The sequence below is a fragment of the Dreissena polymorpha genome, chromosome 1 (genome assembly GCF_020536995.1).
Source record: "Dreissena polymorpha isolate Duluth1 chromosome 1, UMN_Dpol_1.0, whole genome shotgun sequence".
NCBI lineage: Eukaryota > Metazoa > Mollusca > Bivalvia > Myida > Dreissenidae > Dreissena > Dreissena polymorpha.
This window is the reverse complement of record NC_068355.1, coordinates 1-15,462: the sequence shown is the minus strand read 5'-3', so window position 1 is coordinate 15,462 and position 15,462 is coordinate 1. Positions and strand designations below refer to the sequence as shown.

At 34.1% G+C, this 15,462-nt stretch overlaps 1 protein-coding gene and 1 long non-coding RNA gene across 2 annotated transcripts; one reads left to right on the top strand and one right to left on the bottom strand.

Moving 5' to 3' along the window:
• Window positions 1–549: 549 nt before the first annotated feature.
• Window positions 550–3,320, bottom strand: LOC127864880 (probable G-protein coupled receptor Mth-like 3). The gene is made up of 2 exons (XM_052404771.1): window positions 2,192–3,320; window positions 550–554 (listed from the first exon to the last, which is right to left on the bottom strand). Exons 1-2 carry the CDS (start codon window positions 3,099–3,101, stop codon window positions 550–552), a joined length of 915 nt encoding a protein of 304 aa, XP_052260731.1. The 5' UTR covers window positions 3,102–3,320.
• A 5,325-nt stretch (window positions 3,321–8,645) lies between these two features.
• LOC127840071 (uncharacterized) lies at window positions 8,646–9,264 on the top strand. The gene is made up of 3 exons (XR_008030384.1): window positions 8,646–8,724; window positions 8,881–8,970; window positions 9,093–9,264. It is a non-coding gene; the product is annotated as an uncharacterized LOC127840071 (long non-coding RNA).
• Window positions 9,265–15,462: the final 6,198 nt, after the last annotated feature.

Genomic DNA, 15,462 nt, shown 5'->3' with positions numbered 1-15,462 from the left:
ATTCAACCCCTATCTACAAGTGCATGGCTGTTATGCATTAGTAAATGTTAATATAAAATATGAATACATTTTATTTTTTAATAAACTTATGTCTACATTTTGTAACAAGCGTAAAAAGGATGAAATTGAGATTTTTTTTAGTATAACATTATAACATGTTGTGTAAGATTTACTCTTTATGTAATCTTCAGGATGCCAACACTCTCTAAGTAAAAGCGTTAAGCAAGAAACGATAATGGAGCGAAGTATAAATTGATTGGTGTGCTCTTTAAGAGTTTATTTCCACAATAATAACAAACTACATAATTTTTATATCTATATAAATCAATATTTTACTAAGACTAAAGCCATGTAGTTAAAAAAAAACACACTAAAAAACACGAAACACAAAAACAATAAAAATCCAGATATATCGTCCTCATGTCGATCTGTAGATTAGGCAATCAACAAACTTTCTATACAATTCAGCATAACATTTATAAAAGTATACACACAACAGAATCAGAGAACACACATGTGTCGTTTAACAGTAACCCAATAACATTGTAATTAATCTGGAAACAAAAATGTTATAGATAAGCAATTCAACTAAATGTTTGTATTGGAACATCGGCAATACGACATTGACCATCTACATACAAGTTAACAGAACATAGTCAAAGTGCAAAATTACAATACAAATACAATCATATTAATAAACATAAACTGCAATGAAAAGTGTAAAAATATCATGTGCAAACGTGCATGTGTTTACGACAAAGCGATAAGACCAGATAAGTAGTATGCTTAAAATATATTGAGGGTTTCGATATATTTATTTAAGAAACAGCAAATACTTGAAGATTTTCCTTACCGAGCTTTATGGCATCAGCGATGAATCTGGCTATATTGTTAATTACTTTTACATTTTTACAAGACATTATATATTGAAATTTCACTTAAATTGGCCAATTTGATCGATTACAAATTTATTTCGTAGATCGTTATACGTTGGGCAAGTTAGAAAGAAGTGATATTCGTGTTCAACAATATTTGCGTTAATAGTTTCCATATGCTTTAAAATTTGGGTATATAATTATATCTACAAATCTCTATTTCAAAGTACCATTTTATACAAATGCACAAAGTATCATGTTTGATTTTGTAAACGAAACAATATGAAGTAAAGGTTACTATGTGATCATGAAATACCACTTATACGATACTCGATTAAGTTTTGTTTTCAGTTGTCGTATTTTAAGATATTGATAGACATTTGATTATTCGATTAAAATCAAATCTAAAATCTGTTAAAAATTAAGTATTAACAAAAAAGATCAGCTTGTATAAACATGATTTTAATGGCTCTTAAGAAACGTATGTCCCATCATAACAGTAACTTACTCAATGTGTTGATCGTGGAATAAGTTTTGAAATATAAATTTAAACACAAAACGTTTAAGTACGGTCCACAACATAATGTTCACAGGCAATTAGTATAAGACAATTATAAATATGAAATTGTTAACGATGAGTAAAGCAACAAAGAGAAAAATGATTTAAAAACAATACAACATCAATTTTATCATGAAAAATGCAATATACGAAATATCCACAGACGCCATAATGACATGAAAACAACAACACAATAGAAACGATTAAAACCAGGTTAACCGCACTGCAACATGATACAATAATGCATTAAAAAAAACTGATTTTCAGACTGTAAATACGATCATCAAATAACATAGCACACCATTAACGCGTTACGAAACGTATCGTTTAAAATACAGTTAAAATCATATACTGTTTCATATAACCACGATCTTTGTCTAAAATCTATTTCTATATATTGTTTTATTGTGCTTTCTAACATCTCATGCACACATTTATTTCCAAAAACACTTCACATAAATGGAAAACATTTACAGTTGATTATACGGCGTATTGTCAAGCGGAAACGAGTTTTGAAAATGTAGTCCTCGATGAACAATAATCAGTCTCTACGGTCGGCTCTTAGGAGTTCTAATATCAATGGAGTCCTTGATGAACAAGAATCAGTCTCTACGGTCGGCTTTTAGGTGTTCTAATATCATTCATAAGACCCGCTTGTAAACAATGAAGGCAAAAAATAAAAACACGCCTTGTGATGCGTTAAGAACAATGAATAAATAAAAGAAAAATATAAACTCGGTGAAACGATATATGATACCATATATCCAAGTCATTCCTGTAATTGTTGATAGTTTGACAAAAATGAGAAGCTCATTTCGGTCATTTTGCACATTTCTTTCAATTTTAGAATTTCTGATACGGTTGACAACGTGGATGAACATTGCAAAATTCGAAACGATTACTAGGCAAACAGGGATCAGAAATGTATAAATTACATTTTCTTGTAAGTTTATGTGACATACTTTGTACCCGTAACCAATATTGTTGTTAATATGTGTTGACATCGAGCTATTAATTCCCACACATGTCGCTGAAACCGTAAAGGCATAAACATTATATAAGCAATATTCCCTTAAGTGTGTTTCAGATGGTAATATTTGTGTTTTACGGAACACCCGGTACATGTGGATTGTACAGACATTCATCCACATGATGACCATCAACCATGAAAAGTGAGACAATAAACCTACTGCTTTGCATAGCGTTGAATCACCTTCGAGTCGTCCGAAACTACCAACGATGTAAACAACATGTGCAGTAAGAAGCGCTATAACTAACGCCATAGCATTTTTCCCAGGCGTATTAAATCTGAGTGTAGGAAGAAGAGCGTACGACATCAGTGATAAAATAAGGCATACAAGTGAAACAACAATACATACCAGCGATACCCATTGATCAGTAGACCATGTCACTCTTGAACTGATAGTCATGTATTTCTGATATGTATCGTAGCACAACGATATAGCCCCATTATTAAAGTGCACGTATTCGTCCGTATCGATTTCAAATGTATTACCTATATTAAATACGCCATCGTATGTTCGTTTCCAATGTGTGCTATTTAGAAATAATTTTATTCTAGGGCATGGTAAAAAATCCATTAAATCAAACACATAACTGACCCGATTACATGGGTAGCATGAGATATCGGGCCAAAGACCACACATAAGTTGAGTATTAAATAAAAACACATTATTGTCATAATTACCGAACGCATCCACAATTTTCACTCCATAAACATGATCATCTCCATCAGGTATTTCCAACTTGTGCAAAGCCGATACAGTTTCAACACTAACTATTTCCAGTTATTATGTCACGGTAAACCTTAGATCAACGTCTAAACAAAACCAGCTCGATCCTGTTACCTGATTAGACAATGCTAAAACATATATAGTCTGTACATAAAAAAGAGAGAGTTGATTGTCAAAAATATTTCTCAGCTTCGTGTTTAAATTGCCATGAAGACGGATAACAATTGTTTCGTTCGGTTGGGAAACTTTCTGTAAAGGGATTAGCTTTTACTTTAACTGATACAGCGTAGTTGTTGTACCATTTCATTTTTGATATATGCTATAGTCTGGTTGAGTCGTGGGTTATTTTCATAAAGTTGTTACATCACAAATATTTTATAAATATATGACCATGAATCATTCTGAAAATAATAATTAACCTTTCTTCTTTAAAATTTGTTGCTTTTTCCCAAATGTTTATCGTCTTTTATCATCAAAATTATCGACCGTGTTGATAGTGTCAAACTACCATCATGAAAATAAGCTTGCGGTTGATTAGTGGGTTCTGATTGGCTACCAGAATATCAAGATTTTCATTCTATAAATAGCCTTTAAACTGACCTTGCGGGACAGGTTAATTTCTTGTGAAAAAATGTCAACAGACGATGTAGCATGGTAAATACTTCTAAATAAACGAGTTTGTATTACTTTGAAACACTATATGAACAATACATAAATGAGGAAATATTTCATACCGACCTATCAAGTTATGATGAATTACACTATTTACTTGTTTTTGACGCATTTTTGATCGGAAAAAATGGTGACCGTGTCAAAACCTTTTTTCTTAACGAACTGCATCATGTGCGAACATTATATCGCGAGATTTCAGGCGATTTCTATACCCACGAAACAAACAGAAGCCACGAATCCACCAGTAACAACCATACACTGACCATTTTTGTAGACTCGTCGACCAGACAGTAAACTTTACTTTCCTCCTGCAAATAATAAAACTTGTTTTAAGAAGAATAATACTGGGCTTTCTTATAAACCAGTTCATATTAACCTTACATTGTTGACATGAAGGTCATTCGTCAGATATTTTTTACTTAAGTGATATTATGGGCATTTATCACTATTAAAGTGATATGGGCATTTTTCACTGTTGAATTGAGCTGAAAAGAATTTACAGGGCAAGAGTTACTTAAAATGTGGTTACTGACCATTTTTCTGCAACTCATCTTGCTACCAGTTGTTTGTAAAAATATATTTTATATTCGATATCTTACGTGACCCACCCAGTCCTGTAAGCCGAAATGATCCGTAAAACACAATTGTGTCTTTGTGTCGTATGAACGAATCTGCACTAAACTAAATTTAGTATCACATCGTACATGCATGATCAGTTGTCAAACGCAAGTACGGTTGATATTCAAATGCATTATTTTTCTCTTTTCGGGATATTGTTTTAGTATGTTGATGCTGCATTAACACATATTAGCGTATATGAAGTGAAAACACCAAAAATAAAGAACGGTTGCGATAGACACCTATAAACTGTTAGTTGCCCATTATATCACTTTAAATTGAGCTGAAAAGAATTAACAGGTCAAAAGAGTAAGTTTAAATGTGGTTACTGACCAATTATCTGCAACTCATCTTGCTACCAGTTGTTTATAAAAATATATTTTATATATATATATATATATATATATATATATATATATATATATATATATATATATATATATATATTAAAATAAAACAACAATGTATTCTTACAATGTCTTAATGTCTTACAGTATTGAAATGTTTCATTTATTTAGTTCACATGTATAAATTCGGTAATGCAACAATTGTTTACTGTTTTGAAATCTTTATTTTATTTGATTTGTACACAACATTTCCAGCTTGTTGATAACTTTAGAATCCGACAACAACAAACGGACAACATATTTTTTCTATTTAACTTTGAAAACTATTATTGGTGTTCTCCTGCGTAATTTATTGTCGGCCACGGGACCGATTTAGATAATTATATTAGACCATTGGACCCGTATTGATCAACGTTTTGAGTCTCAATAATGGACTCCGATTTAAGACAGGAATCGAAATAGTGTAATACCAAAGATTCTTATCACACAACAATCGCATTCAATAAAGAGAGATAACTCCACAAGGATCGCTTTTCATTAATTCGACATGATTTGCTTTCTCTAGAAAATTGATTGTCAGACTAGAAAAATATAAGTCGGAGCCTATAATTAAGACTTTTATGAATACGGGCCCTTTGGTAGCAATTTATTTGTGAGTATAATCCCTGTTCCTAATACGTAACAAATGGCTGTATGGTTTATCGTGCATGAAATATCATTGTGGTTGTATAAGTTACACTTGTTACAAAAAATTAAAGGTATATGTCACATTGTGTGCATCGAACATGTTACCAATTTTATTGTTTTGTAGGTAGATCTTTTATTAATTTATAACTCTGTGAAATAATAATGATCATACATTTATTATAATAGTTTAAATGTGCATATTACAAGTTCCCCATTGTATATCCCTATTCTATACATATACATGTATACATCCTATAAATATGTTTTATGCATGTGTATCAATACAAGTATAATCTTCGTCAACTAAAACGTCGAGTACATATTCCTGCAAACTTCAACAATTATAAAAACCTTTCTAACTTCGATATTTTATTTTCCACAAATTAAAATATTTTAATTGCAAAGCAACGCGACAAGTCTTATCGTACACTGTTCGCGTGACAGTCTTTCACTTTAAACCCCACATTGCATCGTTGCATCGGACCCTTACGACCAAACTTAGACGGGCAGTCTTTCGCTTTTAGGTAAAAGGCGCCGTCTACGAACCTTAAGACATTCGCAAGCTTAATTGCATCCTCTTTCCTGACATAACACAGTTTCCTGTGAAATGCTGCATCGCTGTAGACTGCTATGGCATTTTTGTCCACAGGGTTTTGAGGCTCCCGGCAACAAAGAACGGTGTGCCGATTTCCAACTCGCTAGAACCCCAGCGGTGCATACCGACAACGTATACCCCATACACGATAGCGTTCTTCATTCTATGAAAAGTAATAATCCGATCATAAAAAATATTGACTAAAAGATATGCACTCTAATGTGCAATGAAAAATATCGACGAAAATTAACTTATTGTAGCTAAAGGTATAATGGCAAAGTAAAGATAGGAAAAGAGAAACAACTCATATATGCATGAGAACACCATGTATAGTTTACTGTAACCTTAAGACTCTTCTAGAAAAGAGTTAATGCGGCGCAACGAACTTTGTTAAGCGGGAAAACTTGACTGTCCGATATTTTCCTGAACGATTTTTCAACAGGGAAAACTAGGACAGTGCATTTTTTCTCGTTTTATGTTAATAACATTCAAGTTATCCATTAATATTTATAACATAAAAGCTCTCTACTGAATAAGGAACGCTTTTAATACAAAATTTGATATTTAAGTGTGTTGATACCTTTAGAAAATAAAGATTTTCTTTGAACGGATTTTGAAGGTTTGGATGGCGTTGTTTTGGTTTTGAAAGGAAGTTCGCAGAATATCCCAGAATTCATTTAAATGCAAGAGGAATTCCCGATGACGTAGAATTCCTTTTTTAATATCAGTTCTAAGAATAACTCTGTTATTCATAAGATCCAAAATTAACTGGTTTTAATGAACTATATGTCCAATAATAAGATATTTTATGAATTGTCCGATTTTACCACTGTCCGAGTTTACCCGGATTGACCCTACTCTTATCCAGCGGATAACTTTTGGTTATCTTCAATTTTAGGATATCTTTTTCGGTTAGCGATTGTGTAAAAAATAGTTATCCGAACAAGCGCACGTTTTGGATAAGTTTTGGATAAGATTTAGCCAAGGTATTTGACTTCGATTATCTTTATCCGAATGCAAAAAGCGCTGACAAAATGGCTGACATTGACATACCGAATGCTAGACGACCAAGACAATTTCGACGAAATGACAATTTACGGAGACTGACGACCCTGAAGAAATACGTCGACGATTTAGATTTTTACCTGACAACATCGACCGCATAGAAAGCCTAATCGGACATAGACTTGAGAGACCAACGGGACGGAATCAACCCTTGACAACGAGGCAGCAAATATTGATAACATTGAGATTTTTTGCTTCCGGATTTTTTTGCAATTAATAGGAGATACCTTTGGGGTGGACATTGCCACGGTTTCAAGGGACGTGACCAGAGTAACGGACGAACTGTGTGACCTGAAAGACCAAACAATTAAATTCCCGACGACGGACAGACAGAAATCAATTATTAACAGATTTTTTTTCAAAATCGCCGGATTTCCGTCTGTAATTTCGGCGATCGACGGAACACACGTTAGCATCATTGCTCCCCATTAACACGAGGAGCAGTATGTAAACAGAAAGCACTACGGCTAGATTGAACTTCACCGGTACGCAGTTGTGTACCACTATCGACAAAGCGGGGAGTTTTGGGCGGTAGCCCCCGATACTAAGGAAATATATAGGATAAAAAGTATTATAAGGTGTTGCGTTAGTTGTTAAGGGTTAGGGTACGCTGTTTGATGTTAAGTGTTGCGTACCGGTAAAGTTCAATCGTCCCCAGCAGTACCACAGTGTTAACGTACAGGCAACGTGCGATCATCGAGGTATTTATTCATTTGTACACAGACATAATTTTAGTTCTTACCTTCAAGTTTGAGCTTTCCTTCATTGGATAAATCCATGTATTTATATATCTATGTATTCTGCTGTTTAACACACCAGATCAAAGATTCCGTAACACTTACTTATGATCGGGTACGATTTATTATAATTCCATTTCTCGTTTAACACATGTCCTGTAAGTCCAAACTTCCACAGTGTTATGCATATTTGCGCCCAAAAACTTACATGTACACAGGTCAATGACGTAACGATTCCAAATAAAGATACATAAGTCTGTTTCATGGTTTAAATATAGTCTGATCCATTGTGTTATAGAGGCACAAGACAGGGAATTCGCAATACAAACAATTATTTGTCTTGCTACATTTTTATAATAAGATGTATCATTCTATTTGAATGATTTAGTACACCGGAACGTCTAGAATTTAATTTCATACTTTTTATTCTATTTAATCATATTACAGGTGTATTCACCAGCATAAATGCCACATGGCCTGGAAGTACCCATGATGCGCATGTATTGAGAACCTCGGCACTTTCTGATTATTTGAGGCCCAACATCATGGTAAGTGCATATTTTAAAATGGATTGATTATTTTTTACTGCGATTTCATTTATTTGTGTGCGTGCTCCTGTTCGTATTTATAAATTTATAATTATAAAAGGTTATTGTAACATAATGGTTGTGCAAATAAATTATGTATATTTAGAAGTGGATTATTCTGTAATTGTTGTTAAATTGTTGTGTTCAAAGGTTTGGAAGATGGAATTGTGTTGGGGGACAGTGCCTACCCAAGCAGGAAGTTTCTCATGACGCTTTACCTGCATCCTGGTGAGTGCAACTCTGTTTAACACCTTATCTATTTACTGGTCTTTACATTGTAATTAATCTTTTCTTATAAAACATGTCTTAGTTCATTTTGATGTTAATGTTTGAAATAAATATTATAACTATTGAATATTTACACCGGCATCCCCACAACAACAGATGTACAACGACGCCCATGCGAAGACGAGAAATGTGATTGAAAGAGCGTTCGGTGTACTGAAGCGGAGGTTTCATGTTCTTCATGGAGAGGTATTCATTTAATGTGTCAATAAGCACCATAGTATTGATGTTTATCATAAAATATCTAAAATATGCACTAAAATAACTTATTTTAATTTCAAAATGTTAAATTATGTTTTCTAAACATTTAGGTTAGAATGAAGCCAGCCAAAGTATCAAAAATAATTGTAGCATGTGTAGTGTTGCACAATCTGGAAAAGGCATGGGGTGAGAGGGAGGCATTCCCAGAGGAGGAAGACCCTCAACCTCCACCAATTGTACAGCTTGATGGTAACCATGACAGGCAGGCTATCAGGGATTGAGTTTGATAGTGTATTATAATATTTAACTTTGTCAGAACTGTTTTATCTTGATGTTTCTGGAAATAAAAATCCTTTATAAGTACAGTATAACTATTGTTTACGCCATGTTTTGATGCATATACACCTATAAATAAACAATAATTGATTCATTGATTGATAAATTGTTACGACTTCATTAGTGTGTTCTTCTTACTGTTCCATAGTCATTGTTTATCAATGCAGGGAATTAAAATAATAGGATGTCTTCTCTTCTTTGATACATTATTATTACATTTGCATTAAAAGTAAAAATAAAAATATAAATTGCCATTAAAGGTTTCATTATGGCCAAATCCGATACTCTCTTCACCATAGTCGAATAAGCCTAATTTGTAAATACATGAATATCATTAAGATATATAAAAAGTAGATGTATTATTATATAAATAATTTAAATATTCATAAACGTAATACCCCTAATGGAGCCTCACGTGCATAGGAACACTTATGTCGAAGTCGTGGTGATGTCATACACATGACCATGTAATAATTTATCAACAAACGCATAAAATCTCTGAATATAAGTTAAGTTGCAAGAAAATATGGTAACAATACGATTAGTTTGTAAATTCCTCATTTATCGTTCTCATTCAAGGCATTTGCGTACATGGTATTACTTCTTAAAGCGGGTATATACGATATTTATATGTGTTTAATTGTAATATATTGATAAAATATGTTACAATAACACAAAATAGGCAAGAAAAAATATACATTAAAGCCGAATTTCATCAAATGGAGCAAATACAAATTAGCGCCCGAGCCGATTGTGACGTACATATTTTCCTACTGTGACGTACATATTTTCCTACAATAACCGAAGCATTCGTCTTTGTATTAGGATCGGAGTTAGTGTTCGTGTGTCGTATGAATAGATATCGTTGCAGGATTTCAAATAAACCGTTAAACTGAGTTTAGATTCACATCGTACATGTATGGTATACATGCTGGCGAATTCGGCTGTACAGCCGTTTTCAATTTCAGAATTAAATATCTGGCTTATTTTGCATTTTTCGACACATGTTCTTTTTAACTTTAATTTATATTGAAATATATATATAATAAGTTTTGTACACATTTTATATAAATTCGTACATATTTGACAAAATCGTATATACCCGCTTTAAGTGCCATTTGACCTACGAAAACATGAACTGTTCCAAAATAATACACAATCTAAAAATACTATGCATAGAAGCGTGTAATACTTTTATCAGTGACAGCGAAAATGTGGCACGGAATGAGTTTTGTTTCTTGACAAGGAAATTTAAATAAATGGAGTTAATTACCATCAAATTCAAGCAGGTCGACAAATCCTGTTGTTGCGCTGCGATCAGCATCTATAGAGAATAAAAATATGCAAGGTCTGGATTAAAATGGATTTATGGGAATATATTGAATGAAAGGGTAAGAATAGTTTGACACATGTATATTATTGGCTGGCATAGAAAAAGTAGGCACTGGACAGTGTATGTTCTTTCAGTAGTTTATGATTTTAGGTGTTCAATATTTTGTGTTATATTAATAAATAAGTAACGTCTGCAGTGGAGATTTCATAATCAATATGTCTTTAAAATAATTTAGAACACTGGTTTTGACATACCGATGGTGGTTTCCGAAGCAGAGGCTCCCGGTATGCAACTGAACGATGGTGTGTCCTTCATAGTATGTATCTATGATGGATATTGTTACAGTGTCGGGGGGCCTTCATAGGTTGTCCACCCCCCGTCTTCCGGGCGTTTTGTCTCTCCAGTGTAGCACTCCGCCTTGCCCACCCATTTCCGGTATTTTCCTAAATAAATAAGGTGAAATAAGATTACTGTTAATTTAATACTATTCTTTTCAATTATATTTTTGGAACTTATTTTCTTATTTATCAATGCAATACAATACAGTTAGTCACATGCGCAATGGAAACTTGTCAGCTATTTACGAAAAAGGCAAATTCTGAAAATGATCGAATAACATAAAAGCATTTTTTTTTAATATACATACTCTCTATATAATAGTCTCTATAAATAATATATACGCATTTTTGTCTCATACGGCGCTATGATTGTATGCGCATGGACTTTTGCGTATGGAATACTAGCAATCAACTATCTAATGTATCTGTTAAGTATACATAGATAAATAAATATAAGTATCACACATTAACGAATGACTGATAATAAATATGTTGATATTCGCATACCTTTCACTTCATCAATCGTGCGACATGCACGACCACAGGCATTAACTTTTATGCGTAATCTCTCCCCACGCATCGTCCTGCATTCTTTTTTTTGTGACAGGGGTTGAGCCTGTTGTGTCTGGCCTGCTGGAGTGTTGTGGCGTGTGACCTGCCGGAAGCGCGGGAAGGAGCATGGGCAGACGGAGTAGACGCCGAACAAAGAAAGATGATTGTTGAAATTAGCTGTTGCATTATAATCATTAAAGAATTGTTATAATCTTGATCTGTGTGTTTTATTAGTACGCGGAAGTCAAATCACAGTATTTACAACAAGCCACTTGAAAACTTTTTCGATAAAGCGTTATCGAATTTAAAAACCCCTTCACGGATGATTGCCATTTCCTCGTACGAAAAATTGACCGATCTTTTTTTCGTATCGTTTCGGCCATTGTAAAACTGTTGTCGTCTGAAATGACACTTTCCGCGAAACTGTCTTTACCGGAACAAGATAAAATGTGCATTGTGGGTTATTTTTGTTTGGCTAACTTTAACCAATTCGGAGAAAGATATCCAATGCGACTTGCACTTTTATACAATAGGATACCGCATTGAATAACATATCCAAACACGGATAAATTTAACCAAAGGTTATCTTTTGGATTGGCTAAAGTTATCCATATTCATACAATTGGCTGCTGGTAGACATACCCAGTAAAATTGTATTACCGAATAAACTGATATGACTTTTTTCAAGTTATGTAATATACCAGTCGTAATATTTTAATCAATATAAAACTAATAATTATAAGCTGTGCTTTAGACTCATTTAAAACATATGTAAACATATAACACAATTATACATGTACATCACAACACAGAGCTATAGCTTACTCAGTTGAGGACTGGAATGACACTATAAACAACAGCTCATCAACACTGTCAATACCCTCAATCTCTCAGTGCAAGTTGTCAGCAATTAAAATTGCATCAGAGTGCACAGAAAAAATGTAATAGTGATGATGTAATTAAAAGGGCTGCAACGGATATCCGAAATTCGCGATCCAATGAGGATTCGCGGGTCTAACCGTGATTGGTAAAATCAGTTTCGAATCCGATCTTATTTGAGTTTAACCTTTCATTTGTGGTAATTGTTCTTTCGCCCTGATACTTTGACTGGTACGTAGTTTGTCACGATTATCGCTGTTTTTGGACAAAAATACTACACAGTCTACTTTCGTTTTCGATGGTGCTAAATGGCGTAGAAGAACATTCACGATGCACTTAAACAATTAAAATCCTCGGTGTAGAAGCATTTCTTTTTTTCTCAGCATACTAATTCTGGCTTATAAGTGGTCGTTACAAAGTATTTTATTGACACTTATTGCATATTGCGTGTGATGCGTTTAGTGCTTGTAAAAATACAGCTTTATTCATATTATATCTGACTGACATAGGTTTGGTTTAATATGACAGTATTATTAATGTTTGTCGTTAAAATGCGTACAGTTTTTCGTGTTTGTGCGATTTTGAGAAATTTGCGGAATCTGGACCCGGGTATACAAGTTTGTTCGAACAACGTAAGTCCTTTTTAGCTCACCTGAGCGATAGCTCGGGGTGAGCTATTGTGATCACTCAGCGTCCGTCCGTCCGTCTGTCTGTCTGTCTGTCTGTAAACAATTTGTAAACATCTTCTTCTACTAAACCATTGAGCCAATTTCAACTAAATTTCATGTGGAGCATCCCTAGGTCATGGGACAAAAGAATTGTTAAAAAAAATTTGATCACATAACCAAGATGGCCGCCATGACCATATATGGTAAAAACCTTAAAAAATCTTCTTGTCAGAAACCGCACATCAGATTTTCAAAAAATTTCACAGGGATGACCTTGGAAGGCTCCCCTAAAAAAGGTGTTCAAAGAAATTTGATTCGTCAAAAACATAGCCGCAGGAGCTCGTTGAACTTTGCATGTTTATTCGTTTTTGGCCTAGTTTTGTGAAAACTTTCAAAAATCTTCCACATTTTTTGTCCGATCCTTTCCAAATTTGCACATTGTCTTTATATCAATGAGGACAACGAACCCTACAAAAATGAGCATTATTAATCCATGAAGTACAGAATTACCTCCCCTTGAAATTGAGAAAATGGTGTTTATGCAATAAAGTCCAAATTTTCATCCAATTCTTTCCAAACTTGTAAGGATTTAGCATGGTTCAAACAAGGGAAACACTACGGTTTATGCATGTTTTTTTTATTACAGATTTGCCTCCCTTTTATTCATTCAAAATCTCATTTTACAGCAGAGATTCCAAATCTGACCTGTAAATGAGCCCCATATTTACTGCCAGTGCTAGGTTACCTTTTCCCCATTTGATCATTCCTAAGTATTGGTCTTGTAATGCTGCTACAACTACTACTACTACTACTTCTACTACTGACTGACTACTACCTACTACTACTACTACTACTACTACTACTACTAACTAGTACTACTACTACTACTCCACCCACCACCACCACGTCTACAATACTACTTCTACTCCACACTACTACTACTACTACTACTTTTACCACTACTACTACTACTACTACTACTATCACTACTACTACTTCTACTACTACTACTACTACTACTACTACTACTTCTACTCTACTACTACTTCTACTACTACGACTACTACTACTACTACATACTACTTCTACTACTACTACAACTACGACTACTACTACTACTACTACTACCACCACCACCACCATTCACATTCACACAATGGCTGCTACTACAACTTATAGCCCATATAGGGGGGCATGCATGTTTTACAACAGCCCTTGTTTTTATGGGATTTTAACCACAACTGTTCATGTTTATCTCCGACACATATTTTTAGGTCACCTGTCATGAAGTGACACGGTGAGCTTATGTTATCGTGTGATGTCCGGCGTCCGTTGTGCGTGCATGCGTGTGTCCGTGCGTCCGTCCGTCAACAATTTGTTTGTGTAGACAGTAGAGGTCACAGTTTGCATCCAATCTGATGAAATTTGGTCAAAATGTTTATCTTGATGAAAGCCGGTTTGGGAATGTATTTGGGTCATCTGGGGTCAAAAACAAGGTCACTAGGTCAAATAATAGAACAACCTTCTGTAGACAATAGAGGTCACAGTTTTCATCCAATCTATGAAATTTGGTCAGAATGTTTATCTTGATGAAATCTGGGTTGGGATTTTATTTGGGTCATCTGGGGTAAAAACTAGGTCACTAGGTCAAATAATAGAAAAACCTTGTGTAGACATTAGAGATCACAGTTTTCATCCACCTTTATGAAATTTGGTCAGAATTCTTGATGAAATCTGGGTGGGATTGTATTTGGGTCATCTGGGGTAAAAATCTAGGTCAAATAGAATAAAAAACCTTGTGTTGACAATAGAGGTCACAGTTTTCATCCAATATTTATGAACTGTGGTCAGAATGTTTATCTTGATGAAAACTGGATTGGGATTGTTTTTGGGTCATCTAGAGTCAGGAACTAGGTCACTAGGTCAAATCATAGAAAACATTGTGTAGACAATAGAGGTCATAGTTTTCATCTGATCTTAATGAGTCAGGTGAGCGATTCAGGGCCATCATGGCCCTCTTGTTTCATCTTTCATTTTGTTTTTGATGTCGTTATTTCTGCTTCGATTACTGCTGTTGCGGCTGCAGCTGCATCTACTAATGCTGCTAAAAAGTGTATAAATATAAGTAGCTGTAAAGTTTTATAATAATAATAAAAGTTAATTACTTTTTATAAGAATTATATAAGTTCTGGTGTTTCAAAACATAATTTTGGTTATAACATAAATTATAATTTTCTTTGCGTAGTTTTACTTTCAAATTAGGATTCGAACCGATATTCGATACCCGGGGACTTTGGATTCGAATTCACACATAGTAATTAATCTGCCATTTATGAACATAAACATAAACATTACTGAGAGCCTTCATCTTTAC